At 39.8% G+C, this 27,478-nt stretch overlaps 3 protein-coding genes across 14 annotated transcripts in view; 2 read left to right on the forward strand and 1 right to left on the reverse strand.

Moving 5' to 3' along the window:
• LOC135161264 (peripheral plasma membrane protein CASK) overlaps window positions 1-9,229 on the reverse strand; it is a 24,358-nt gene extending 15,129 nt beyond the window's left edge. For 2 of the 10 annotated variants that reach the window (XM_064118706.1, XM_064118696.1), the window contains exons 1-9: window positions 6,101-7,529; window positions 3,586-3,698; window positions 3,392-3,497; window positions 3,040-3,117; window positions 2,760-2,935; window positions 2,347-2,418; window positions 1,169-1,344; window positions 707-1,010; window positions 513-634 (exon numbers count right to left, since the gene is read on the reverse strand). In XM_064118706.1, coding sequence (XP_063974776.1) covers window positions 513-634; window positions 707-1,010; window positions 1,169-1,344; window positions 2,347-2,418; window positions 2,760-2,935; window positions 3,040-3,117; window positions 3,392-3,497; window positions 3,586-3,698; window positions 6,101-6,159 — 1,206 coding nt within the window. In that variant the 5' untranslated portion in view covers window positions 6,160-7,529. Of the gene's footprint in view, window positions 1-512; window positions 635-706; window positions 1,011-1,168; window positions 1,345-2,346; window positions 2,419-2,759; window positions 2,936-3,039; window positions 3,118-3,391; window positions 3,498-3,585; window positions 3,699-6,100 lie in introns of all 10 variants that reach the window. The other 8 variants (XM_064118715.1, XM_064118729.1, XM_064118711.1 and 5 more) reach the window with 7 other exon arrangements.
• LOC135161383 (uncharacterized) lies at window positions 3,517-5,534 on the forward strand. Its single transcript, XM_064118908.1, has 2 exons — window positions 3,517-4,223; window positions 4,310-5,534. The coding sequence occupies exons 1-2, from the start codon at window positions 4,163-4,165 to the stop codon at window positions 5,470-5,472; spliced, it is 1,224 nt and encodes a 407-aa protein (XP_063974978.1). The 5' UTR covers window positions 3,517-4,162; the 3' UTR covers window positions 5,473-5,534.
• A 3,071-nt stretch (window positions 9,230-12,300) lies between the features above and the next one.
• Tinc (tincar) lies at window positions 12,301-26,960 on the forward strand. Of its 3 annotated transcripts, none has more exons than XM_064118635.1 (11): window positions 12,301-13,113; window positions 18,530-19,170; window positions 19,504-19,731; window positions 19,859-19,990; window positions 20,309-20,947; window positions 21,022-21,442; window positions 21,622-22,178; window positions 22,730-22,931; window positions 23,110-23,236; window positions 23,366-23,413; window positions 24,248-26,960. In XM_064118635.1, exons 2-11 carry the CDS (start codon window positions 18,849-18,851, stop codon window positions 25,418-25,420), a joined length of 3,849 nt encoding a protein of 1,282 aa, XP_063974705.1. In that variant the 5' UTR covers window positions 12,301-13,113; window positions 18,530-18,848; the 3' UTR covers window positions 25,421-26,960. The 3 variants fall into 3 exon arrangements, with proteins under 3 accessions (XP_063974705.1, XP_063974697.1, XP_063974712.1); XM_064118627.1 differs by lacking the exon at window positions 23,366-23,413 and adding an exon at window positions 23,671-23,907; XM_064118642.1 differs by lacking the exon at window positions 23,366-23,413.
• Window positions 26,961-27,478: the final 518 nt, after the last annotated feature.

The raw sequence follows: 27,478 nt of genomic DNA on the forward strand, positions 1-27,478 counted from the left end.
AATAATATCTTGTAAATGGCTCCTTATTTTGCTACGAAACTTGTTCGCGACTGCTCTAGGATCCAGGTGGGGTTTGCTTGAATCTACGGAGGACCTCGGGGTAGTATATAATTGCAAACGCGCACGCTCCAGGACCGATCGATTTCCACACTGATGATCGTCTGTCTGTTTATATGTTCATTCGCATGGACCAAGAAATTGTGCAGACGTCTGCACTGGACACTTGGCTCATGAATTTCTAGCCAGAATCATTCAATTCTCCAGCAATCGAAGGAAAGGAAGTGAATTCACATTGAAGGAAAATTAAATTATCGTTATAACTCGAAACACATCAGTAATCACAATTAAAATGCTGAATAATCTGGGAATTTCCTAATGTTCACATGCTGTGAAAACCTCATCACGAAAAATAATGTTCATTTGTGAATTTAATAAAAGCCGAGGCAATATTGGAAAGTCTTTCATTTTAATTTTCGGCATGAATTTTCGGTGAAATTAGGAATGTAATTTACCACAAGAATTCTCCGGAGCCAGAAGTCATCCACAGCTGACAGAATTTCGAGGGGTGTTAATCTACTACTCTCCTGCAATATTTCAATGTCATCTAAAGAATCTAAAATTTGAGCCACAGCCTCTGAAATAAAAAATTCCACCGTGAGATACTGTTGAACGATATTCCCAAGTATTTAATAATAAATTTATGCACCTGTTGTGCAGACGTCATCATCACCAACATCCAAAAAACTATCGCCATTCATATCCGAATGCCACTTTGGTGAGGAGACAGCTGCTTTGACGGCCTCCTTCAGTTTTCTTCTAGCATTAAATTTTTTGAGTTCATCTATTGTTTCACTTAAATGTACACGAGCTGCACCCTTGTCTCTGTCACGTAACCACTTGTGATTGAGAACTTCTTGAATGGTGATACGATTGTTCGGATTTTTCACGAGCATTCGCTCTATCAAATCCTTAGCTGGTCCACTAATGTTATCCCATGTGGGAGTGTCCGTCTGAAGGAGATTAAGAAAACTAATAAAAAAAACAAGTTCTTCATTACACTCCATTCTATTGTCAAGCAGAATAAGGAGAATGATTTTTTAGTATTCTTTTTGCCAACAGAATTAAAATAGTGCAAAAGCATTCATGTAATTTTTGTGAATTTTCTGACTTGTACAAATCCTTTTTCAATGGACAGCCTCAGGCGATCCCCAGACCCAATGAAGGGCATTGTACCAGTGAGAAGAATGTGCAGTAGAACTCCAGCAGCCCACACATCGCCGGATTTACCATATCTTCGTAACTGCACGACTTCTGGTGCCATAAAGTGAGGAGCTCCCACTCTCCCTGATGTCCAGTTGGCAAACAATTGAAACAAATAAAACTCACCACAATCAAACCCTTGAAAGTGTTCCTCGAGGAGGAAAAAAAATGGGGAAGTAATAAAAATGCCACGAAATTAAAAAAAAAGATTAAATCATAATTTTTTTTAAATTGAAAAAATTGTACTGTATGGAAGAGTGTCAATTCTGGAGGAATACTCATAATTAAAACAGTCATTATTTCAAGCATTTATAATGCAGTGATGATTATTAATATTTAATGGCGAAGTGGCTATCATCATTCGAGTACTTTTTGTACCGAGAGAAGAGTTTAGTCTTCAGAGGAAATTAGTCTACATCATTCTATCTCAATGCACAATTCTTGGCACATGAGAAAATATTTTCATCTTGAAATTAAAGTGTTCTCTCAGTGTATCGAAACCACATGGTGAATGCTAATCTGTGTGAAATTGTGTGTTTTTCGGGCACATGTGAAAATATTTGCTGCAAGGTAAAAAATGAGTTAAATATCATCATCAGAGGCGTCATGTCAAGTTGAAGAAATCATGTGCTGTATCATATTCCAACCGATATTAATTTTCAATTATTCTGTTACATGAGGGAAGAAGGGGATTAGTCAATGTAACTCCAGTGAATTAATACACATGATTGAAATAGTATTAAAGCGCTATGAGTAGGGTGGAGGGGGAGTTAGTAACAAGCAGGCAAGCAGTGGAATTAAAACAAATAATGAACTGCTTCATAGCTGTGAGATATAAGCAAATTGTGGTACAGAGATATTGGAATTATCCACTAGTTTAATCAGAGTGGAAAAAAAGATTTCTTTCAGTCCTCATAGTAAACAAAGCATCTATTCTTCTTATTTGTAGCTAGATGAATCGACTGAGACAAGGATATCTTTTTTTTTATTGAATTGGTAGCACGTGTGAGAGCAAATTACTTATCATGGGTCCTACTGAAAAATTTTATCAGTTGTTATTGACGTTTAGTTTTAAGTGAAGCTTACCCTCACTGTCCGCCTTCAAGTACAGCTGCCCCTTTGGGCTCAGATACTGTCGATACTCGGTCGTGTAAGTCTCTGCATTCATTTAAACGAAATTTGTAGGTATAAAATATTGTACATCTTATGTCTAAATATGGGACGCCAAAATGTGGTTAAGTATTGCAACATGTTTTCAGAGTGTTTCTACAATACGTATATTGTATTTGAGCTTTGTTAAAAGTTTGCCACTCTATGGTATGTGTTAAGTGTAATGGGAAAATTTAAGTTTATAGACCCCTAGATGTTTCAGCTGAATCATTAGTACCTCGGTAGTAGTTTCATAGTTAAGCACGGGACAAAAAAATACAGTGAAAAATAAAGAAGATGAAATTCCCACTGAAATAAAAGGACATTTCAATCAGTGAAAATGAACGCACCGACGCCATTATTTTGCGGAGCTGGCAGTTGCATTGCTACACCGAAGCCTCGCAATTTAACTGGAGCTGAATTTTCTTTTCCAGCTAGAAGGGCACACTGTGGTTTTATGTCTCGGTGAATGATGTCGTTTTCGTGGCAATAACGCAGGGCTTCGAGGATTTGTCGCATGTAGTGACTGAAAAGAAAGAAAAAAAACATTACTTTTATCCTCAGCATGGTGTATATGCTCCACTGGTGCTATATTCAGGATTCTAGGATATTTTTTTCAGGGTACTTTACCTAGCTACTGCCTCGCTGTAAACAAATCCAGCTGAGGCACGTCTCACGACTTCAAAGCAGAGATCAGGTCCATCCATACTGCAAAGAGGAAATTTTTAATATTAAAGGGTAATTTTTAGTGGATTTAGTTAGTCTCATTGTGAATGATAGATCTGTTGAATTTCCGGGAAAATGAAAATTTTATATGAAAAAGGTTGACGCGTTCAGAAAGGGATAGCTTCTTTTCATTAATTAGTCCTTGAAAATTGTAACACCTCGAGGACTAATCGACGTAAAAGGTTCTCCCTGTTTATCCTGGGGAGAAAATCCCTCTAGTTTGGCGGCTTTCATTCACTTAGGAGTTTATACTCACTACTCGAACACCATATAGAGCATTCCTTCTGAGCTGTATGTCTCGAGGAGCTCTACAATGTGTGGATGCTTCAGCATGTGGCATATTGTTGCCTCACGTTTGAGATCTAGAAAGTAAGATTGAGGAATGAGTGGAAGAAGAACAGCTAACTTCACGGGAGCCAAATAATGATTATTGAATTTTTTTATTCTTACCAGCTGTACTCAATCCAGGACTAGAGGTAAATTTTGCAACGTCTACGATTTTAACTGCAAACGTTTGGGCAGTCTGACGGAGGATGCATTTTCGTACTACGCTGAATGGTCCCCTGGTGCACAGAAATTCAGAGGGATTAGTCAGAGTAAATACGTTTGAAGTCTTTATTTATTTAAAAGTGTTATTTTTGCATGACCGGAAGTGCTAAAGTCGAAAAGGGTAGTCCAATGTATTGCTCATTGAGAAATTTTGACGCTCTACAAGAGATTTAGAAAATCTATGATTACCACTTCAATAGAGGACGAGATAACTGTTATGTATGTACAAATATTTCAATCATATTATGACTTTCCAAAATTATTTCCCTCTCTAATCAGCAGATCGTATCTCTCCAATAATCAGTATGAAAAATCAATCCTAGTCCAAGCGGTGAGTGCAAAAATTTCTATTGACGAAGGCAATGGAATGCCTGTACCCGTATTACAAAGGTGGACTCTACGTATCTCGAGTACCTATAAAAACCGAATCACTATCAGCTCCCACGCGTAGATCAATTAGAAATCACTGCGTGAACACATGGGCTTTAAAGTTTTCCTCATCATCTTCATTTATGGCATTGAGGCCAGAACGTTTCAGGGTAATTATCTATTATTATAGTCATTAATTTATTCTTTCTTCCAGAGAATGGAAATGAGTTGGTATTTTTTTTTATTCATTTTCAAGGGGATAAATGCACCATACTAGTCAATTATCGAGATGGAGATCTCCAGGAACCTCAACCCCTCATTCTATCTCACTCCAATAAATCCTACAATTTCCTCTACCCTCAGAAAACCACCGGGGAATTGACCCTCAATTTCGCTGAAAAATTCATTCTCTCCTGCCCTGGTAAGAGGAACTTCATCAGAGGCATTGCCAGTTTGAAGAGAACAACGGAAATTGAAGCTGTGTGTCTTCGAGGCACAACTTTCGTCACCAGAGGAGCACGATTCGACTTTACATCTGTCTCCTGTAACATTCTACCTTTTCACAAGGCACGTAGCAGTGAGTACAGGTGCTACGGTGATTCAAGTCACATAGAAATTGGTTTTCAATTGGAGAGAGGCTTCCTACCGACTTTCAAAGTCTGCAGAGACAACGAAACATTCACAACGTATTACACAAAGTATTTACTGTCGAAGAGCATAGGGGCATATCATTCGGGATTCCCCAGGCCTTTCAATTGGATCTCTGGAAACTTTTACGGCAAGTATGACATAAATTCGTTGTACAAAAGGAACAGTCAACTCGAGACATTAACGAGATTACTAGACTCTGAAAGATTGGCGAATAAGTACATCTCCGGGTCGGCTTTTATGTCGAGGGGCCACTTGACAGCGAAAGTTGACTTTGTTTACGGCAGTGCTCAAAGATCTACATTTTGGTACTTGAATGCAGCACCTCAGTGGCAACAATTCAATGGAGGAAATTGGGAAACACTGGAGAGCAGTGTCAGAAGATTTGCTGATAGAAATTCATTGGATTTAATCGTCTACACTGGTACACATGGACAAATGAGTTTGATGGATGAAAATAATAATCCAGTGCCGATTTATTTGTATGCGGATGGTGATGAATATGCATTACCCGTGCCAAGATTCTTCTGGAAGATTATCTACGACCCTGAGAGGATGCTGGGTACGGCTTTTGTGGGAGTAAATGATCCATATGCAGCGGAAATCACCGACGATATGTTTATTTGCAAGGATATTGCGGATAGAGTTAAGTGGCTTACTTGGCAAGGTAATAATATTTATAAGGGAGTATCTTATGCATGCAGTATTGATGATCTCCGGCTGAAAATCCCTTCTGTACCAAAAATCAAGGTCAACGGGCTTTTGTATTAAATATTCAAGGCTGTGAGATATTGCGATTGTTTTTGGGAAAATATATGACTCATGTTTCTGTATTGAAATATTTTTATTTATTGCTGGGTCATTTTCAGCGGATAAAGCGAAGGAGGCGGGAGAGTGGTCAATGAACCAATGCAAAGATCAAAGCATTTCCGGTCTCCCGCCGCTAGAGTAGATTTTTTTTTTCCATCTACTCCATGAGAAAAAAAAACATCATATGGATTTTAAACGAAGCGAATTTAAAGGCGCATCTTGTGTATAAACTCGTTGCACACTCTTTTCAATTATAATTTCCCAGTTTCTCATTAAAATTATCGGAAAATATCTCCTCTTCGTTCCGAAGATATTCATTAAATCAGAGGAAAAAACGAGTTTCTGTATCGAGAATTAATAATTTATGGAAAAAATATAAATTTTCCCATGCAGATAAGAATCGCTGGTTTCACCTGCATCCCATAATCCTCACCGGTACACCCTTACCCCCACCCTCGCTGTCATTTATTACCGTCAGGTCTCATCTGGGTGTATTACGTAGCTCACACAGACACCGATTCAACGACATTGTCAACGAATATGCAACACAAATACAGGATAAAAATTAATATAACGTTAGCCTACTCACTTGCCAATAATTTCACAGAGCTCGTAAACATCGTCGAAGAGCACCTCGTCATCCGCCATTGTGACCAATGAGAGTTAACCCCCAATGGGGTTGCAATGCACCTTGAACAATTATTTGTCCTCTGGAAATTTGTGAATTCCTTGAGCATCAATTACTCCTTTGATAAATCAATGATTTTTCATCCTGAAAAAACTGGAAATTTTGATGTCTTGTTTGTTGTGCCTCGTACAACGTGACATGGAGCCGTCACCACACAGCAGTTTTAATACTCCCTCCACTTCTCTCGCCGTATCCCTCGACGTGACACCAGTCGCACTCTCAACTCACGTCAAAACCGGCTCGAAATTCTTATCAGACGAATTATTCATAAAAATTGTTAAATAAAAATAATCACAGATACCCATCTTCATCAATTCCACAGAGTTCATCAATTATTTTCATGATCTTTCAATTATTCTATTCACGAAAGTCAACTCCATTATTTCCATTGTACTCACTAAACTCAATTTCATTTCACTGTGCTAATTGAAGAGAAAAAGTAGTCAAACACTTTGGCTTTCTAGTTTTTTTTTTTCAATTTCTTGGTAGAATCCCCCCCACCCCCGCCCTTTTTTTCCGCCCTCAGATCAGCATATGAGGAGTCCACAGTAGCGTTGAAAAATATCAACTGAGGCCCATGATGATGGGATAAATGCAGCTGTCGAGTGCCAACGGGATTGAAATTCAGCTGAACAATTTGATATTATGCAGCTACAATGATTGTCTGTACTTCTAATATAAACTCTCGATGATGTAAATTATCGGTTATTTAGAGGGCTGGGTGAAACGAAGAGTCGTCCTATCTATACACTTCAAGGCAAGACTGGTTGCATTAAAGTTGCTGAGGCGACTGCGCCAAACACCGACGTTGTACTATCACCCCCTTTGGTTTAGTAGTGGGGCGGGCGTGGCGGCTTTTGCTTCATCTGTTGCCCTATTCTCACTTTTAACTAATATACATTGTTCACCTTTATCTGGCCTTTTTTTAAATGAATGATTTTTCCCATATTACTTCTTTTTTTTTTTCAATAAAACAATATCCGCTTTCGCGACTGAAGGACAGCCAATATCTTCACAATAAAAATTTAATTCATTTGAAAACTATTTTCTTCCTCTCTTTTCTCCATTTCCTTTTGTTTATTTCAGTTGATTAGATTCTTTCTCTTTTCTCTGGCTCAATATTTCAAAGTTATTGTTTGAATAATTTCGGTTCCGTTGTTATACATCACCTTGTGTAAAAGATAATAATGTAGGGTGGAGAAAAAGTGGTTGTTGAGGTATGAAAACGTTCCCTTCACTGCTGCCACGCTATATGTTGCGCTCGAAATACTCCTGCTCGATTGTGCGGATATTACTCATTAACCCCCTTTAGAAATCACACCACCAGCGATACAATAGGTTCGTTGACTCTCAAGAAAGATTATTTTTTATTTTCCTCTTGATAAGAAAACTTTCTCAAGGATAACGACGTTGTCATGGAAATCGTTATCTACACGGTGCCTTCAGAGTTATTTTTTGAGAGATCAGTATCGGCCCAGTAATGACGAAACAATGTTAAATTCGATAATATTCATCGACGAGTAGCAAATGGTTGCATTCATAAATATTAGATAGATCAATACTTGGAAGTAACAGTTGGTGTGGTGATTTGAATCGAGCGCGGTTCCACAGTAGCTTGCTGCTTGATCGACTGCTGGTGATGCACGAGTCGAAAATAAACGAAGAAAATGTGAATCCCTGGATTCTGCCGGTCGAGTCCTTCGTCATTGACTGGTGAAATTTGATTAGGGGAGAGGAGTTGGAGTGTAGATTTTTTCAAATCGAATATTCTTCTTTCGGGATTGGGGTTTCCATTTGCTGATCAAACTTTATCAGTCTCTTCACCATCAGTCGACCATTTTTCTCTCGGGGTAATTGAATTTATCAAGCTCATGTCAAAGGGAAAGATTTCAAGATAAAAAGTTGATGGTATTGTGTCTTGATTGCAGATTTTGAAAGAGCATTCTTCCTATTCCTCGACTGAGTGGAGCTCTTCCAAGACAATTTATAAAAAATCAAAATTTTTCAAACCTTTCTAACTTCAACTAAATGTCATTTAAACATATTTTCAGCTGTCATTAAACTCATTCGCAAAAATATAGAATTTGAAGTGACGGTTATTGCAATGGATTTATCTTTGGAACATAGTCAAATGACTAATCCAATTTCCTGTGCGATCATCCAATGATTCTAGAATTTATCTCAATTCTAATAATTTCCAAAATCTCTCTGAGTCATCACCTCTAGAAACATCCAAAAGAAGTTTGATGCTGCATCACTTCCCTTTAGAGTCCAAAAAAACGCACAAAATGATTTCCACCTAATTTTCACGTCTCCTGATTTTCCTCAACAAAAAAATCTCACGCAACATCTGATTTGTGTTCCCATATAGGGTGCAAGCCCTCAAGACTCACTCATGTCATCCTGTTTACATCACGGATAAGAAAGATACAGTAACCCTTTTTCAGTTACTCACTCTGGAGTTAATACTCCCACGGGAATCTCCCACAATCCGCTGACATCACGTCCATAATCATCCACCACTTGTGATAAGTGACAATAGACTCTCGAGTAGCTCAAGTAGATTCTCTGATGGAGCACTTGACGACCCCGAAACTCGGTCAAATCGCGGTTTAATGCTCCATCGGTCCTCAATGATGGACTAATCGATGATATTATCATTTCCTCAAGTCTCTCGTGAAGCCTCGAGTCCCTCAGCCCCCAAATTATCCGCCGAAAACATCGTATCCCCCGATAAGACTTTTTTTTTTCTATTGGAAAACTTATCGGAATCTTCCGATACCTCCGTTTCCAACCGTCCTCTTTTTGGCATCTGCTTCCGCTCTTCATCCTCATTACTTTCCCAGTCTTTTTTCCAGGATAACAATCGTCATGAGATCCAGGAAATCTTTTGTTCCTCAGGATTTAACGGTAGAATAAATTTATTCTGCATTAATTTTTCCAATTTTTTGTTCTCCATTTTTTCCACCAGTTTCTCTCGATCATTAGTCCGCAACAGTTGTTTCTGGGTCATGTAGTCCACCCCAGGCGCATATTTACAACCACCGTTTCGCTGAAAAACGTCTGAAAGCCTTCATCATAACTACCACCACCACCAGCACCCCTAACAAAACACCGTCCGGTTATTTCCCCGATCTTTCAAGCAGGAGCGTTGGCCATTTGAAAGCTCCCTTGTTCTCCATGAATAGAAATCACCTCGCCTCCATTCAAATACAAAATTTTTTTTCACCACACCCTATCATTTTCGTTTCATCTCTGGCACATTACGACGAATATTTTCCCATTTTGACAAATGTCTGTATTCTGATTTCCCCCTTGTCACACAAGTATATTTCCCCATCGATTCCATGGGATTTTCTCAAAATCAAAAAAAAAAAAATACTCGCAGTTACTGTCGAGGTAAAAATTTCAATTTTTAATTAAAAAAAAATTCACGAGTTTGTAAGGAACTATTGAAGGGAATATTTTTAGAATATATATTCCCCCCCAGGGGTAACAGAGAGAACTATTTCGCCGAGAAAATGAAAAAAAATGTGATAAAGACTCGGGGCATAATTACAACCCTTAATACTTCATTTTTGGCCTCAATTTTTTATGCTCTCTTGTGAGGAGAGCTGGCTCAGCATCAGCCTCGCTGGGTGGGATATTAAATGTTGGACGAAGATTATCCGGATCTCAGACGCATAGATACATATCGCTCACGCTCATACGGATTTTTTTTCATCTCAGAATGTCCAGAGACGACAGCTCAAATGGTCGTGCACCTGCAACTGCACCCGCAAAAAAATTTATCCAACTTGCCAGCTAACAAATGCTCCTTTTCTCTGGAGTGTGCCGAATGAGGTCGCTAAATAACAATAAAAGGCGCTAAGGACCACCCAATGGGTTTGCGTGACGCTTACTTTGACATAAAAAAACAGCCGTACAAGTAGAAAAATTGAAATACTGAAATCGAAGGGAGGATAATAAAAACTACTCAACTACGAGTAATACTCCTTGCGTGTTTACGGTGACTAGAATGAAATGCCACGAACGATTCAATACATCGATCCGAGGATTTGAAATATATGCCAGTAAACAGTGACTGGAGGGAATGTACGGTGAACATCAATGGGCATTGCATGACCCTTGAGGGTTTATCAATTCATTCGCTAAATGGAGCATTTTTTCCTCGGCGATTGATTGAGCCGCGCAGAATGACGATACCTACAGGCAACACGATGAAAGAATTGCAAAAAAAATGCTGATAAGTAATAAAATAAAAATTATAATGATTATAACAATATTACACGCGTTTAATCATATGGATAATTACTCCTCCTATCGTGCGATATTTAATAAGGGAATAAATAGGGTCCAAAGATTGGGAATTTCTGCTGCTCTCCACCTTTGGGTGATTTAATTGTTATTTCATATGTCAATTTGCATTTAAAAATTTTGGTTCTGTTACTTTATGTAAATTTTCAATTTTTTAATTTTCCAATCGAGTGGCATGAGAAATATAAACTCGTGCCCAGTGAAGCCTTAAGCGATCACGAATTGAATAACCATTGAAAACATTGATATTTTCGTATTATCATTATTCATTATGCATAATTGCTATTAAAGCCAATTTATCGAGGGGTACTGATGAAGCCTATTTAATTTTGTTGATACCTTCTCACTATTACCTGAATAAATATTCACAACAGATTAATATTGAATCGAGAAAGAACTACAATTTCGAATACAATCGAGTTTCCTGCGACTATTTTATATTTTTCAATAATTTTTCAATTTGCTCAACGACTAAGGGCAGAGGTACTTTAGCGATGCAGCAATTGGGTTGTTCACCGTTTATACTCGAACACTCCTAGAAGCGAATATTAGATGTAGTTTCGCGCAAATTTCCTGTTTGAAAAGTTATAAACGAACTTTCTCATCAAATAAACAAACTTTTTCTCTGAAAATTTGTATGGTCGAGGGGGAGGAAAAAACGAGAAAAGCGGACAGGAAATTTCTCTATCCAATTTCACGGAGGCAGAATCCTCAATTTGCACCAGCAACTCGATACTCTCCATAAAATTTGAATTTCAATGGAAAAAAGAATCTATTGACTCCTTATCGAATCTCCAGAATATCGAGTGAATCAATGGATCGATTAGAAACTGGCGCAAAGTGCAATATATGAGAGTTGTCAACAGTGTGGGAGGAAACGAGGTGCTCTCTCACCGATTTTCATCGTGCACTCATGCAAAAACACGTCACTGCTTTAGCTATTGATGATGAAGAGTGGGTATTATAGTAGTTGTGGTGCTTGAAAGACGATAAAAAAGAAGGGGTGGGGTGAGGGCACAGTATGAAGGGGATTGGAGGGCCTCTTAAGATCCAATTCATTATTAAACGAGTAGAAAATATCAATTCCAACCACCAAACAATTCCCAGGGCGCTCAAATCCCCATGGTATACCGAATGATTAAACTGGAATGAAATTACATAACAATAACAATAAGCCGAATATATCGATAACAATCGGGGGAAGGGATGGATGGGGGTGGAAGGAGGGGGGGGTGATGCTCCACGGTGAAACGAAACGGAATGGAAGATATACGAAACGTGTCGAGAGGAAGGAGAGTGGGGGAGAACCGGAAGTGAGCGAACATTACACCCTGAAATGTTCTGTCTCTCTCTCTCTCCCTCCCTCTCTCTGACGAAAATAATTGCATTAGAGCGAGAGAACGAGAGAGAAAGACGGAGGGATTTTGTTGAATAGAGTTCTCTCTTCTCTACATGTTTTCACGTGGAGTTATAAATTTTCCGCAGAGGTGACAAAATTACCTCGGTAGATTAACAAAAATGTGACTTTGTCAGTATTGGCGTTGGAGTTATGGTCACGGAATGTGATTGTAAACGTGAAATTCTTCGGTGAAAATCGTACTTTATGAAGGGGGGGATTAGGCAGCATCTCACAAGATGCTAACGGAGTTACGATGTCGGAGGGTCGAGGGTGAAAATAATTCATTAATTTTTGAAGGTCTATACTTGCCACTCCGATGTTTGGAATCACGCTTCTCAGTGCGTCTGCGCACCAATGTTCAGCCACAAGACCACACTCCGACGATGGTCGAGGAGCCAGAGCGAGCGTGGCGGTCCACCGTGCAACATCCCATCCTGTTCGTGTTCTTCTCCCTCAGAAAAAAAATTCGATCATCACTAAAACATAGTTTTAAAATTGAATTACAACAATATTAGGGGTTAAGCGTGACACATAAATTGTTAAGTAATGGAGATAATGGGAGTTTATTGAGGGGTAGAGCATCAGTGAATTTTTGAAATTCAACTGTGACAAAAAGCATTGAGCAGGATCAGTGAAGGGATTGGGAGTAAGAAAAAAGGGGGGACCGGTTTGATGTACTAGTGTGTGATTGCACTCGATTAACGCTTTCTACGCCGAATCCTGCAACGAAGAGCGTTCCATCGATCGGGCCCAAGAGTAAAGGAAGGAAGGAAGGAGAGGCGGCTTTTAGAGCAGTACGAACTTTCCACCCCCTGCGCATACGCCTGTTGTAGGAGTTGTCCCACTCCAGTGTATGTGTGTGTGTGTGTATTTTTTTTTTTGGAGTATAGTAGAGCGGGATGCTGTGGACGAGTACGAGTCACCGCGTGCTGGGGTCAACGAGCCGATAAAACAAGATCCTGAGATATTATTGCTCCTTCGTCAATAGAGGGATTGAAATGACAATTGTGTGCGGTACGTGTCTTCTCTGGGAGCGGGGGATTCAACCGCATTTCCATTTCGCATGTAAATAGAAGGATTTTGAATTATTCTGTTTGTGCTTGGTGGAAAACATTTGGGGGTGAACGAGCGCAAACAGACTGGCGAGAGCGAGATTCAATGAAAAATTCATTTTTTCATTGTTTTGCATATCAGGGAGGTAAGATAATCAATTATTATATTCAATAAAAATAATCTGCTCGTCATTCACTTCAACTTTTGTGTGGGAATTTCGAACGCCAGTTGACATTATCATTTCTTTTACTCATGAATGCATGATTTTGATTTGCACCGGTGGGCTACGGCGATGTATATATACCTGCTGGCCGCTTTTATAGAAACCTATCGTGGGTGCAAGTTGAGATGGGTTTGCCGAGGGGTACCAGGAGCAGAAAGAGAAGTAACAGGACTATACGAACAACACCTGCTCTTTGGGTATGCGCGTGCGAGACCCTTTTCCTCACCCGGCTTGTTAACCAATCGTTTCGGTTTCTGCTGAGGTTTATCCTGGCTTGAGAAAACTCTATCTCAAAATTTTTATCCCAAGATTTATTTACATATTCCGGCAGATGGTGGATAAACACGATGTTAAATCTTTATCTCATATTGTTTCACTGTTTCGGTGAATGCCAATGGATTTATTTATTTGGAAATATGCTACGCTTGTTTTACGGGTATTTTTTCTTCTGATCCATTGAGGAATGAATTTTTTTGCCTTGAGAAGAAAGAGCGTGGTGAGGCCCTGAGACAATATGAAATCATGATTGCGTGGAATTTTAAGAAGTGGTTTCAGGTTGCTGAAAAAAATCAGCAACGATTTCAGCGGCGCGCACCTGCCGACTGGTCGAACGAGTGTCCATGTAACAATCTACGGAGTTCACTTTCGACGCTCCCTTCGTATTCCTTTCAAAAAACGAAGCCAGAGTCTAAAGATTCTCAACAACACTGTGTCAAAATTTATTTCATCATTTTGACGATTAAATTCAACACTTTAATTGAATTTCACTCTCAATATCGTCATATTTTTTAATGATACAGCTCGTCATAATTGCGAATCGAGGATATAATCAACCCTTCCCCCACCAGTATCCCCCATTCCAGGTTTGCGCATTCACGGAAAGAATAATAAAACGAAATAACTCCACTCGCTTCCTCGTTCTGTTTTAGCCATTAAAATTTTACCAAGTATTTATGAACAATTGTTCGTGGAAAAAATTGTACCTGAGGGGGTGGTGAGAATCTAGGTCGACGTACAGAGAGGGCGATCCACCGGTGGCGCGTTATCGACCGCTGACAAACATTTCCCACACACCGGTAGTTGAGCATTCATTCTATTTCCACATTTATTTCTCTACACTTCCCTATCAATTTCTATATTCAACATGTCTTTCTACGTTTCGTCATGATAATCGGAAAAATGGGGTGCAATCAACCCCCCGGGATCATTTCAACATTCTAACCACAGGAAGAAGTCTATAATGACCCCTTTTCTATTTTACATTTTTCCTTCTTTTGGGGCTCTCTTACGAGGGGGATATTTCGTGTTTCGGAGGCGTTAAACCACAGTTCGGCATCAGCCATACGAGAACCTGGTGAACGGAAAAGAGTATAGAGGAAGGCCTCGCAAATCCCCCCCCCCTCCACCCCTTTCTATTTTCCACGTTCGAAGCACGATGCTAAAATTAGAGAGCTTTAAGCAAAGCAAAACGACACACCGTCTCAAACTATAAATTCTCAAAGTTTCACTTTTGTTCTAAATTTCAAGTGTTATAAAAGTTTTATAACCGAGGATATCCAGGGATTACCTTAAGGACGAAGGAGAAGTTCATTTTTTTACTGCCAGCTTTTAGCTTTCATCTGAATTTTTTGCGGAGATCTGGAAGTCGTGGGAGAACAGTAGTAACGCCTCCAGCTATTCATGGGAATTTCCGCCCTCAAAAGATCCAGATAAAGACCTATATCATGAATAAATAATTTCTCTAGTTGAATTTTCCTGCTCTCGTAATGCTGGCAGAATTAATAGAACATAATATCATTCAGTCGGCAGCTTCTACAGAGCCCAAAATTCTACTGAATATTCATCGATATTAATTCCACTTCTCCTCTTCGATATTCGCGAATCCATCTATTAATTTGCGGATTTCACGGGGTGAGACAACAAGGTCTGATATTATTGGAATGTTTATTGGCGATATTACTCTCAGATTCATCAATTCTCTCCCCAACTCTAATTCCTTGTCTGAAAATTATAATTAATGAGACGAGATATTTAACTGTTCAGTTTGCCCCACCCTCTCGAAACTGCGTGTTAATCAATTCTCTCAATCGCATCAATCCTCGTCCTGTCGAAAATTTTTTGGAGAACAAGTGATGAAATATTCGATGCACGCTCCTGATGGTTCGTTCACCACCTTGCTACGTCTGGTTGAAACGCCTGTAACCCGATCCTCGTCCGATAGCCATTTAATAATGCGCAATCAGCCGTATATGGTTCAGCGTCTGTCCTCCTCTTACGCATTAACTCATTTGTAACAAAAAATTTAAAAAAAATGAGAGAATAAAACAAAGAAAAAGGGATTGAGATCGTCAAGGCATCCGGTGAGATAACTCCCCACTTCGCAAATCATATTTATTCATTCTCCCAGACACAAAGGCAATTACTCAAAATCGCGAGGAAAGGAGACATTCAAGTGTAACATAAAAAATAAAAGCCAAAGTCCTTTTTCCTTTGTATAAAATTCCACCAGTTAATTGATAAATCAGTAATCACATGCATTAAATCGGCACGAATTGAGTTAATTCCCTGTGGGTTATAGTTGCTTCATTAGTCAGCATTGGGTATTGCCAGTGGGGGCTTTATTAATCGTTTTGAGATTCAAAGATAGCTAGCACCCAGCCGGAGATTGGACCGTAGTGCACAGTTGAATCGGTGGAGGATTGAACGAAAGCAGGGAGATTTCCATCACGCCATGGTGAACAATCATTTCCCCCTTGTCCACTCATTATCGGAGGATTTTGTTTGGTAAATAATGACGTATCATAAATTTTTCTCGCGACTCCCATCCTCTAATTAATGCTTTGTCATGGATACCGATCATTTTTGCGGACTTAATGACGCGTCAGTATATATTTTCTTATCAAAATCAAATCATAAGAAATTCCCATCACCTCAAGAATGGAGAATTCACCCTTGTGTTCCCATTCGGTCACTCGCCGTCGCGTGTCTCTGTTGTCGCACCCCGTGAGGTTTTGCGGCATTGGGTATCGATCGAATACATAGAGCGATATATGTATATATATCTATATATATGTTATCTATATGTATGGATGTGGTACATAGAGGGGGGTTGGAGTGATCGACGTTGACTGGGTAAGCGTGTTTAGAAAAATAAACAAAGCCACATAGAGCATTCGGGGCATAATTCCGTTCGAAACCAATGAATTTTATGATTGACTGGAATTGGACATTTATTCATTTACTCAGCTACGCTGATTGCCTTTTTTTTCTCCCCAGGTTTTTTTCATTTTCATTTTCATGCTGCACGTGTGATGAAGGGGAGAACTGAAAAATAGTCGCGCTGAAGAGCGTGGCAATGATACTTTGATATTTGTTCTGCTTCATAAATTCTGATGATATTTAAAATATATTCGGCTGATTCGGACGGTTCAACGTCTCGTTCACCATAAACAATTTAGTCTACTCCACCGAGGTCAAATGCCTCGTGAACTACCTGGTTAATTAAAATATCGTCTGCCAAATCCAATAAAACCGGGTCCCATAAAACCTTTTCCGGAAAAAGTGCGTGAGTCTGGTGAAACCCCAGTCGAATTCCATCACGCATTCGCAGTCCACTGCCAGGCGGGTGAATCACGATGACTAAGAGTTGAGACAACGGGGGTGAGATCTACGATTTGTGTCTCGCCCCTTTGTATCCCGTTTCGCCCACGCACTCGGTTCCCATCGGTATATCTCCTGGGTGATACATACATCGTTGCGCAAGCATCCGGGACTATCCAAGGGGTCGCGAGATCCCAAGGGGCAAAAAAGAAAATTCTCTCTTCCCCCTAAAGACGTTCTCGAAAAACACTCGGGGCTATCTGTTTGCTCCCATCGAGACCATTTTCCGTCTTTATTTCTTCGTCGCTTGCGATACCTTTATTCCATCGATTTCCCTCCAGATTAGGGGAATGAACTTGTGCCTTTTTTCCTCCTTCTTCTTTCATTCAATCTTCCCACTATTTTTCCTGTTTCCTCTGTTGTTATGTTTTTTTTCGTCAGACACATTCATACCTATCGTCCTCGGTGGCGTCATCCATTCAATGTCTCGTGCTGGAAAACGTGAGCCGCAATGTGGAACAAACTTTTCATTGTTGTGGGTGTACCAGAGACAATTGTGTCATTTAGATCGGAGTTTCTGACGTTTTACCTTTACAAATTTGTTGGCTCTTTGTTGGTACTTACACTATTGACAAGTTCTACCACCAACAGTCGGGGGAAGATGTTTCGGGCAACTGTTGATTGTTGCATTAATGCATTTCTGCTAGTGGTGACACGTTTGCGCGCCGGCTCCGGTGGCGTCAACGCCCTTTCTGTTGCTCTATTTATCGGTAAATTCCTTCTTATTGGAGATGGAATTGTTCAAGAGTTTTCTGCAATCTGGAGGGAACAACGGAGGGAGTTCATTCCACATTATCCCACACTGTTGAGCTATTTTCCACCAAATATCTGCCATATTTTTTGGGAATTTTTAACATTTTGTGAAGTCCAATCAGAATATTTGGAATATTCCATTCAATTTTTAGTCAAATCGGACGATTTCATGGCGGAATTCGTACAGAACATATCTGGAAATATATGGTCTTTCCCTACTTTATATGCCATCCTCACGATCAGTCTGACTCTTCCCCGAATATTACCTGAAATCCGATGGGGATGTTGAAGAACCATAAGGATTGAGGGACTTGAGGCAGTTTTTTAGCACTTGGGTAAAGGATTGAAGGGCGGGAGTTGAGTGTGTGGCACTAATGCACAATTATTTGGATAACAATGAATAAAGGGGTCCTTTTTTCCAGTGAAAAAACCCGTTAGAGCTAAGTGGCTCACGTGGTAATGTCAAGAGTGTATGGCGGGTGGAGTCGAAAGAGAACGAGTGAAAAGGCGTTGGGGAGAGTGGAAGGCTCTTTTTTTTTCTACCATTATTTCCCCTAGGGTAATACGAGACTACTAGAATAACCATGCGTAAAGTTATGTTGTATGTGTCCCAGAGACACAGTGACTTGCTTTGTGTGGGTGTTGGAGGTTGCGACATACGTGGATTATGATTTTCTTTCAGTAAAATGTCACGCGCTTGTATTTATGACCCTTAAAAACTTTGACATTTATTTAAAAATCTCAACCTCAGAGCTCGCGCGTCTCAATCGTTTTTTTTTTATTGATTTAGTGAAATGATGTTTTTGTTTGTAAGAGGGAATCGCGAAGAAATGTAATGCTTTCCTTTGATGTTTCTTCGTCTGAGCTCTGGTGATTTCTTTATTGATTTTCCAGTAATGAGTTGAATTCATATTTTATATTCAAGGTTTGCCGACATCCCACGAATGATGAAAAGATGCCTCCACCGTGAGAGCCAATCGCATCGATAAAAGGAAAAATAAAAAAAAGGGGAAAAAAAAAGTTCTCAAAAGAGTTTTTCAGTTTGAACGAACACGAGACGACGATCGAAGGGGACAAGGGGGGGAAAAAAAGTGGTGTCTGCTCAACGATAATACATGGAACGTCGGCTTGACTGCGCTCACAACGTCGGTGTCGACACCCGACGTTCTCGCTCAACGATTCAAAACTTTTAACAAAGGATTTATCAATATTTTCTATTTAAATAAAACCAAAATCCATTCATCATGTCAATGACCGGTAGTCTAATGGGTTATGAGAACAACAACGATGTTAATCAGATTAAATGCAAAAAGCCACTAAAAACACTGCCTTCAGTGGCCACTAGCAATTCGGGCAATGTTGCAGTAGTTACATCAGCGACAACCGCAACAACAACCACAATCAGCAATTCCATCGGTGGTAAATCTAGGAAATATACAAAGACTGATAGAAGAAGAGAATCCTGTAATCGTGGCCATGCCAATGGATTATGGTCTGTTTGGTATGGAATTCTCGCTGTCACGCTGCAGGCGTATGTGGCCACCAGATGTGCTAAAAGATTCGTCGGTGAGTCAACACGATTTGGAATAATTTTTCATAAATTTGAATTGCAGAGTTGAATCGATTGTGAGAATAACTTATTCTTTTATGTTCACTTCACGGCAACCGATTCTGAGGCTCTCCAACGCAGACGAATCGATGGATAAATTTGTTAAATTGAGAAAGAATTTCGGGAATCGTATGCTCTATTTTTAGCCCGAAAATTCAGTTTTATTTTCAGAGAAGTTAATTAACGCGAGACATGTTTTAAATCCATTTTAAAAGTTCGATCATTGCCATAATTGGCGTATTGGAGAGTGTTGAATTAATTTGTAATTGATTGAGTGAATAATTCCACAGCGTATTTATCGCTACCGTGGCCGGCGGAGGCACAGCCACCTAAAGTCGAACTACATGCCTGTATAGTGCTGACAGGAACGGGTGTACTGCTTCTACCAATTCTCGTTGCTGCTGCCTTTCTAAAGCTCGGTAATCTGGCAAACGATGGTGTTAAACTTGGAAGGCACACCAGCACCTGCACCCGCGATCCACCGTCCTCGCTGCTGTCAGATGGACCGGAGGGAGCGGGTAAAAATCCAAAATTAGACGTTGATATTTTATTTCCAATTGATACAAACAGAGCCGACGAATGACAGTCTGTTATTGAATGGGTGTGATGCTCATTTGCCATTTATGTTCTCCACTTGTTTTCCAGGCTTGGCGAGTAATTTATGGAAACACGGTGGCCCAACAGCGGCCTTCGTGCATCTCTGCACGGCCATGTGCTTTCTTTTACCCTCGTTACTCATGGAAGCTAGACTGATACACGCTGGATTTTTGCCAAAAGGTAAAACAGTCATTGACCGATACCCTTGAGGCGTCAAAATTTTGATGACCTGCATTTAATTAACGACAATCAGCAGGAGATATGTGCGTGAAAATAAATGATAGAAAAAGGGCTAAAATGAAATGAATCATTCGGAAGTGTATCGTTGATCCATTTGCAAAAATAACTATTTCCTCTTGTTCTGCTAGATTTTTTACGAGGAGAGAAAACAAATCACGTGGAAAAATTTCTATACGATATTTCTTAATAAAAAAAGTTGGAGTCTCCAGCTCAGTTGGCACGAGAATTCACCCCCAGATCTTTCGTTTATTCTTCCAGATGCAATTTGGCGAACGGATCTCGATTTCGTTGTGGTACACCGGGACCGATTGGTTTTTCTAAGTTTCATGAATCCCCCTGGGAATTTAACGAGCCTGACAAACATTCAATCACACACAACGACCTCAGCGCCGTACGATCAATTCGATGATCTGCCATGGAGTTCTGGTACACCGAATTTTAATGGAATGGAGTCTCTAGCCCACGAGACACTACCACCAATAACCAATACCCCTGAAACACAATCCAATTCTCAGTTTCCAATCACATTTCCATCGTTCGAAGTAACAGGCCAAAAAGAGGATGATAATCCAACTGATTCACCTCATTTTACCGTATCGCCAGGGAAAATTACGGATTCAACATTAACGGTTTCACCCACCAAGTTGATTAAATCTCCCAGTGCGACACCGAGTCCATTTAGCGTTGCAAAGCGAGCTAATAATGGCAAAATCCTGATGGGTAAGGGAGGAAATGGAAAGGCCAGAGTAAAAACGAAAAAAACAGGAGGTAGACCGAGCACCACTACCACTATGGAATCACACAGAGATAATATGACTGGATATTCGTTACCGCTGGAGATGAAAAGTCTGGCGGATCTCGATCATCCGGAACACCTCAATGTGGACATTAACGAAGGTAAAACTTATACAAGCCAGTAATCCCTGTATTTTCCAAACCCAACTCTCAACAATTATTTTGTCTTCCACCAGATGTTGATTATCGATCCATGGAACATGCCATGAGTCTCGAGTACTTAAATTATGCAATGGCCCTGGGTGTCTACTCGGTGCGTTATCCCGCTGTCTTTTGGTCCTGCAATAAAGTCTTGGGGACGATATTCTCAATCCAACTGGTCGTCAATTCAGCCCAGAGTTTAATGGCTTATGCTGGTATGTCGATTCTCTACAAAGTACAGGTTGTTGGACCGCAGAAAGCTCTCCCTCTCATGCGACATAGAACAGTACATCCAACTCCAGTTCCATCAAGCAGTGCACAGAGAGTCATATCAAACTTATTCGGTGACAATAGCCATTTTCTGCTCAATCCACATGTCACTCTTGCTCTGTTTACACTGTCTTCGTTGTTGGTATTGTGCTCGAGCATGGTTACCTATCTCTATGCTTACGGAAGGTGAGTCTGGGTTATTGTTGCTTGTTTTCATCATTTTCCAGAATTTTTCAGTCACCGAGGTTCCAGAATATCCAACTATCCTCGTGTACTTTTCCAGTTGAATATCAAAGCTCTCATTGATCTACATAAAATTATAAAACACTCGTTAGAGATCCTCAAACCACATAATTCCATTTCAGATTTTCATCCTTCTTGGAGCAAGAGCGTGAGAGGCGTGTGATTATGTCAAAGGAAACACGTAGAAATGGCTCTGGATGGACATATTTTACACATTGCGCTGCATTATGTGTCTTCCTGGCAATAGCAATTTGCAATGCTCCACTACTTTACGATTACACTGTTGTGTATCGTGGTAGTCTCGACGGTGCAATATTGGCGTGTATTCTCAGTACAGTCGTACATCTACTACTCTGGCTCGTTTTATGGTTCTTTCTAACTATCAAACGAAATTGGATATTCAAAGTGAGAGTTACGATAGCCAGGGCAACAGTCAGATCAGCGAGATCAGTCAAACTCGTCACGGATGTTGATTTATTGGCGTGCAGAACCAAGAACGATAACGGAGAGGATGACGAGGATGACGAGGAACCGGATATCGATCAGGAGGGTGTAGGCACCCCTTTATTGGTCGTTGGGGATGGAAAAACTTATAGCATTGCCGAGGCCTCTCCCAAGAGGGCTATAATGACTGTCATTCAGAGAGCCGTTATGGAGCGTAAAGCAAGGAGGAATCAAGGTTTGTTGCTACCCTCGTATTATCTTTTTAATTATATCTATAATATAATGTCCGGAGGTCAGTTCCCACAGAGATTTGTTAGCTGGAGATATAACGTGGATTTTTGGTCGGACATTTTTACGGAATTTACATATTAATTGTTATTTTTAAGGGCTCAGATGTGTATTATCTCGCCACATCAATATTTATTCGAGAGATTTTTTATTTCGGCGAACAGATAAATCTTTACTATATCGACCGAATGAAAAGGTCAATTGATTTATTATTATCCTTAAAATGTCATCATTTTCGGAAGCTTCTGCGTCGCGTGACGGTGAAATTTGCAACCCCCAGGTTAATGCGAAAGGGATGTAATGAAACAGAACTTCGTATATAGTGTTCTAAAGCTTGGTTTACGACTTTTGAAATAGGATACGCTCAGCCAGGGTAACATTAACTGGAAGGTTTAAATTCCGGATATAATGTGGAATAGCGTGAGGGAAATGACATGCATTTGCGAAAATGCGAAAAATAAGTGTGACAACGAAAAATGATAGTTTATGTCATTCCAGGTGGCAATGTTAATCGAAATGAGGCAGAGCCTACCGCAAACGAGGACGAACAAATTTACTGGCTTCGTCCAAAACTGCGCCCCTCACCAGCCCAGTCACCCAGTGGCAATGGAACTGCTGGCACTTTGGACAAGAGCTGGCTCAATAAGAAACTTCGACCTAAAGTGACATTTAACGACCTGCCTAGTACGTCTGGCCCGCGGTAACTACTCTCCTCTGTCCTTTTGGTGTCGTTTGGCATTTTTCTCATTCTTATTTCAAATCTGTCGCATTTCTCCACTCAATCGCATGCTTTCCTTTCATTTTCGGCCTTTCATTTAATCGCTTAAGTTCGCTTTCACGGGGAGAATTTCATTCAAACGTGGTAATTTTCACTCTAGCAATAAGGGAAAAAGAAGAGGTACCGAGGGTGGACCGGAGGACGACGGTGATTATGCCACATTACGTGAATTACCGTTGATGACTGCTATTGACACCGCTGATGATTCCACATCCGAAGAAAATAAGGTAAATGTCATTTTATCATTAAAATTTGTCAAATTTCTCACTCTTTAAGTTGAATCCACCTTTAAATGACTTTCACTGAATTAAAAAGAAGGAGAAAAACAAACTGAACCATTTATTTTCACCCTGCAGTGGAGTAGATGGCTGTTACCCCGTAGGAACCCTCCCAAAACTGCGGATGTAAGAGAAATTAAAAAATCAAAGAAAATTGAAAAGATAAAATTAACAGATTGATCCAACTAATTTGGAGTGTCGATGTTTTTGCGTAGATATTAGGTGATGAATCAGAATGAGTAGATTCTAGATGATTGATGGATTGGGAATTGAAATTCGTATGACTTGAGTGTTTTTTAATAACCGTAGTATTTGACATGAAAAATTAGAATTCCCTAATAACTATCGATTAATTAACTAACACGCATGAATTCCTTGGCTAGCTTCTGGAGTGTGTTAACGATGATCAAATAACGTACTACGCAAATGGCAATCGTGATCTTCAGCCATCGGAGGGAGATCCTTCGCCTCTGCTGACACCCGAACCTTTACCTGATCCTAATGTCGCTGATCTACCAGCACCACTAACTAATACACCTATTGGGACTGTCGATGTGGTTGATGATGGGGCTGCTTCATCAACCAGTCCAAATCCTACTAACTCTCTCCTTCCCCAACAGGTAATAACATCAATAATCTATTTAAAGCTGCGGGACACCACCAGTTTTCCATCATGTACCAACTACACACGTTCTGATGTGTAACTTTTTCTTTGCAAATAACAAAATGCAGAGAGCCACATCTATAAATCATAATTTCTAAAATTACAATTATGATATTCAACTTAATATATAATTTGCAAATCTATTCAATGTTGAAGAACTATTTTCGGAATTGAAATACGAAATTTTCGGAGATGTCCTGCAGTTTTCGTTCCATTAATATTCATGAATGCAATTGCAAAGGGAAAATTCATCCTTGCGAATGAACAATCGTAAAATTACTCTTTTCTCCTTCTAGCCGACTGGATACACCCCTCGTTGCTTGCGCCGTGGCGACTCCGGGATGCCCCAAGAGGAGTTAACCCCTCGTTCCGACTCGTCCAATTCCCCACCAACCCTCGATACCATCCCGCCAGTTGTAAGTTTAACTTACGCCTCAGAATCCGTTTCAACGAATCGCAGCAACACGAGTAGCAACAGTGAAACATCCAGTGGTGTCCACTCAAACGTCAGCAATGTCTCCCACATGTCAGCAGGCTCTCATCAACGTCGTGCAACGAGCGTAGACGATCTCAGTGGTATTCCAGATGGTCCAGGGGACTTCTCCGGCGTCAGGGATGAAAATCATTGGCGTAGTTGTTCACTCCAACGTGGTATTCAACCTCCAACATCGAGAAATAAGGACTTTATCGCTACTGTAGCCCAAAATGGTATAGTAGCGACTTGTCAACCATTCTCCCAGTATCGCAACGGCGATAGCAAAGTAGTTCCATCCCAACCACCGGGATGTCCTGCCATCATCCTCGAGAACGCGAATGAGGCGACAGTAGTGATTCGCAGAAGATTGTCACGACCAAAAGTAACGGAGCCACTTAATCCCAATGATCCTGAGCCATTTTCACGTTCTACTAACATGAGAATGACGTCATTCACTGAAAACAGTGATCTCAAAGGTGGTATTCATGCCTCCTCAGCAACATTACCGCATTATCCAACTCAGCCTGTTGTGCCCACTTACCCTCATTGTTCCACAATGCCTTTGCCTCATGGCGCACACACCAGTGGATCAAACAGCAATTCAGCTGTCAATGTATCCGGTAACAATGGTATCAATGGTGCCATCACTGGTTCATCCAGTAGTTGTGGATCTGTTCCTCAGCATTCCATTCAACAAAATGGACACGGTATTCTTCCACCAAGCCATACAACACTGCCATCACATCACAATGGCATGAGGCTTGTTCATAATCCTACAGCTAGTAATTCATTTGTGAAGAGATATCCACCCAATCCTGTTCACGTGCAGGCACAACCATGGAGTCTATCCTCTGGGCATCATACCTTTCCTCAACCACTGCAGAATAAATTCTTCCCAGCCACTAATGCTGGCAATAGGGTGGCTGACAGAGACTCTGCTAATTTCTCCATGGCTAGTAGTGGAGACTCTGATATTTGCGTCCAACCCCATTAAGGCTGTTAAGGAATTTCCCTAATTTTGTAAACTTTTGGAATGGATTGTTTTTTTGTTTTTCCGGGAAAGTTAGGGGGAAATTCAAGGGATTTAGTGAAGTTAGGAAGTTGTTTGGGGGATTTTGGGCGATGTGAGGGGGGGAGGAGGAAGAGGTATTTGTGGACGTGCCGTCGCTTCGATAGTTGTATCCGTGCGGTTGTTAGGTAGTTGTTGGGATTGGGTGCCATAATTCAAAGAAAATATATGAAAATTCATCTGATTGTGAATTGAACATCAATTAATAACGATAGTGAGGATGATTATGTGGAATGCCAGAAGATTGTAAATTAATTTCAATGAACTACTCCACCGATTCCCTTTTGCCATGAAAAAAATCTTATGCTAGAGTAAAAAAACCCTTGACAAAGCTATTCCGAGCTCTCCTTGAACGTATTTACATATCAAATAAACAAAAATATCTCTGAGAGCAATAATTATGCTATTAAACAGTGTTGAATGCCAATTCCGTTGCTAAACATATCCATTATGCGTAAAAGTAGAGATAAAACGAGTGAGAAAAATGAAAATTCATGTTATAGGGCGCGTCCAGTGTGTAAAACGGAAAATTAAATCGACGGTAAAGGAACTTAATTTCAACAAGTGAATCAGCACAGTAATTTGATGTTTATTCAAATTGCAGTGACCGTCACCTAGAAATAAAGGAAAATGATTGCATATACTTGCATATTCGTAACTATAAAGAAAAACGTATTTAGAAGAGGTGGAAAAAAAAATGTAATCTGCAATTCTTCCCCCCTCCAAAAAATGTTGTGATTATAATTTTATTTTTGACACAAATTCAATGAACTTGACGCAACGAGCATTAAAGTATCGGCATTAGCACTCGATAATTAAATTTCTATCGATGATAATTCATTCTTTCGTTATCGTTTATTGATAAGAAAAGATGAAGTTATGAAAAAGATATTTTCGATCGTTTTCCCTGCAGTATTCAGCAGTAAATGATTATAATGCTGATAAAGATTGAATAAACGCACATTACAATGACACAAGACACGTACACAGACACAAAATGAATAGCTCTGTATGCGGCACAGCAATGAAAATGCAAAGGGTAATATATTTTTCCATGATCAGTGAATAACTGAAATGTCAGTAATTATGATTCACGCGGAAAAAAAGATAAACCATAAGGTGAGAATAAAAAAAATCGTTAGCTAGTTTTTGTGCTCTTTATCTTTAGGAACATATCGTGTACCTCGAGACAAATCCAAAAGCAACAATAACAATGTGAAACAGTGCGATGCTTCGTCGAATTTAATCGATAATAATTAATCATTAATCAACATTATCACAATCCGGGAGTCATTGAGGTCTCTTGCCTCGCCCTCTATTTCACAAGCAGTTTTTCTCTGCTCGCCTTCAACGCCATGATTAATGAAATAAAATGCAGAAATAACAATAATTCAATAACGAAAATACCAAGTCGGTGAGGGTTCGTCGGATTGGATATGATAAAGAAGCAATTTTTTTACAAAAATATTTTTTTACCGTAGAAGATGAAACAAAAAATGGGACTAAGGATATGATGAGAAAAGGAAAATACTTTTACCGTAACTTTTGTATTTATTTAGAACTGGGCTAGGTAATTGCGAGGTAGAAAATCAATGGAATCTGCACGATGAAAATTTACACGATCAGTCGAATAATGAAAATTAATCTTAGTCTACTCGCACGATATTTTTTTTACATTTTATATGAGAAAACAAACCTATTGTACATTTATTTTACACCGTACTTAGTTTCACCCCTTCTGTGCTTAAAAAACACACGATCGAGAGAGAGGGAAAAAAAAACGTACTCAAAATCAATGAATTAGCTGCTGAGAGCTCGCTATTCAAAGCACAACTACACTGAAAAATAATACTATTGTACATACAATTGACTTTGAACGTGAAAATATTAATAATTGTAAGAAAATATTGTATAAAGACTGACTAGAATATAATCTTGCTTTGATATTTATTCTAATGCAATTTACTGCTGTCCTACGCTGTA

The sequence above is a fragment of the Diachasmimorpha longicaudata genome, chromosome 1 (assembly GCF_034640455.1).
Source record: "Diachasmimorpha longicaudata isolate KC_UGA_2023 chromosome 1, iyDiaLong2, whole genome shotgun sequence".
In the NCBI taxonomy this organism is placed as follows: domain Eukaryota; kingdom Metazoa; phylum Arthropoda; class Insecta; order Hymenoptera; family Braconidae; genus Diachasmimorpha; species Diachasmimorpha longicaudata.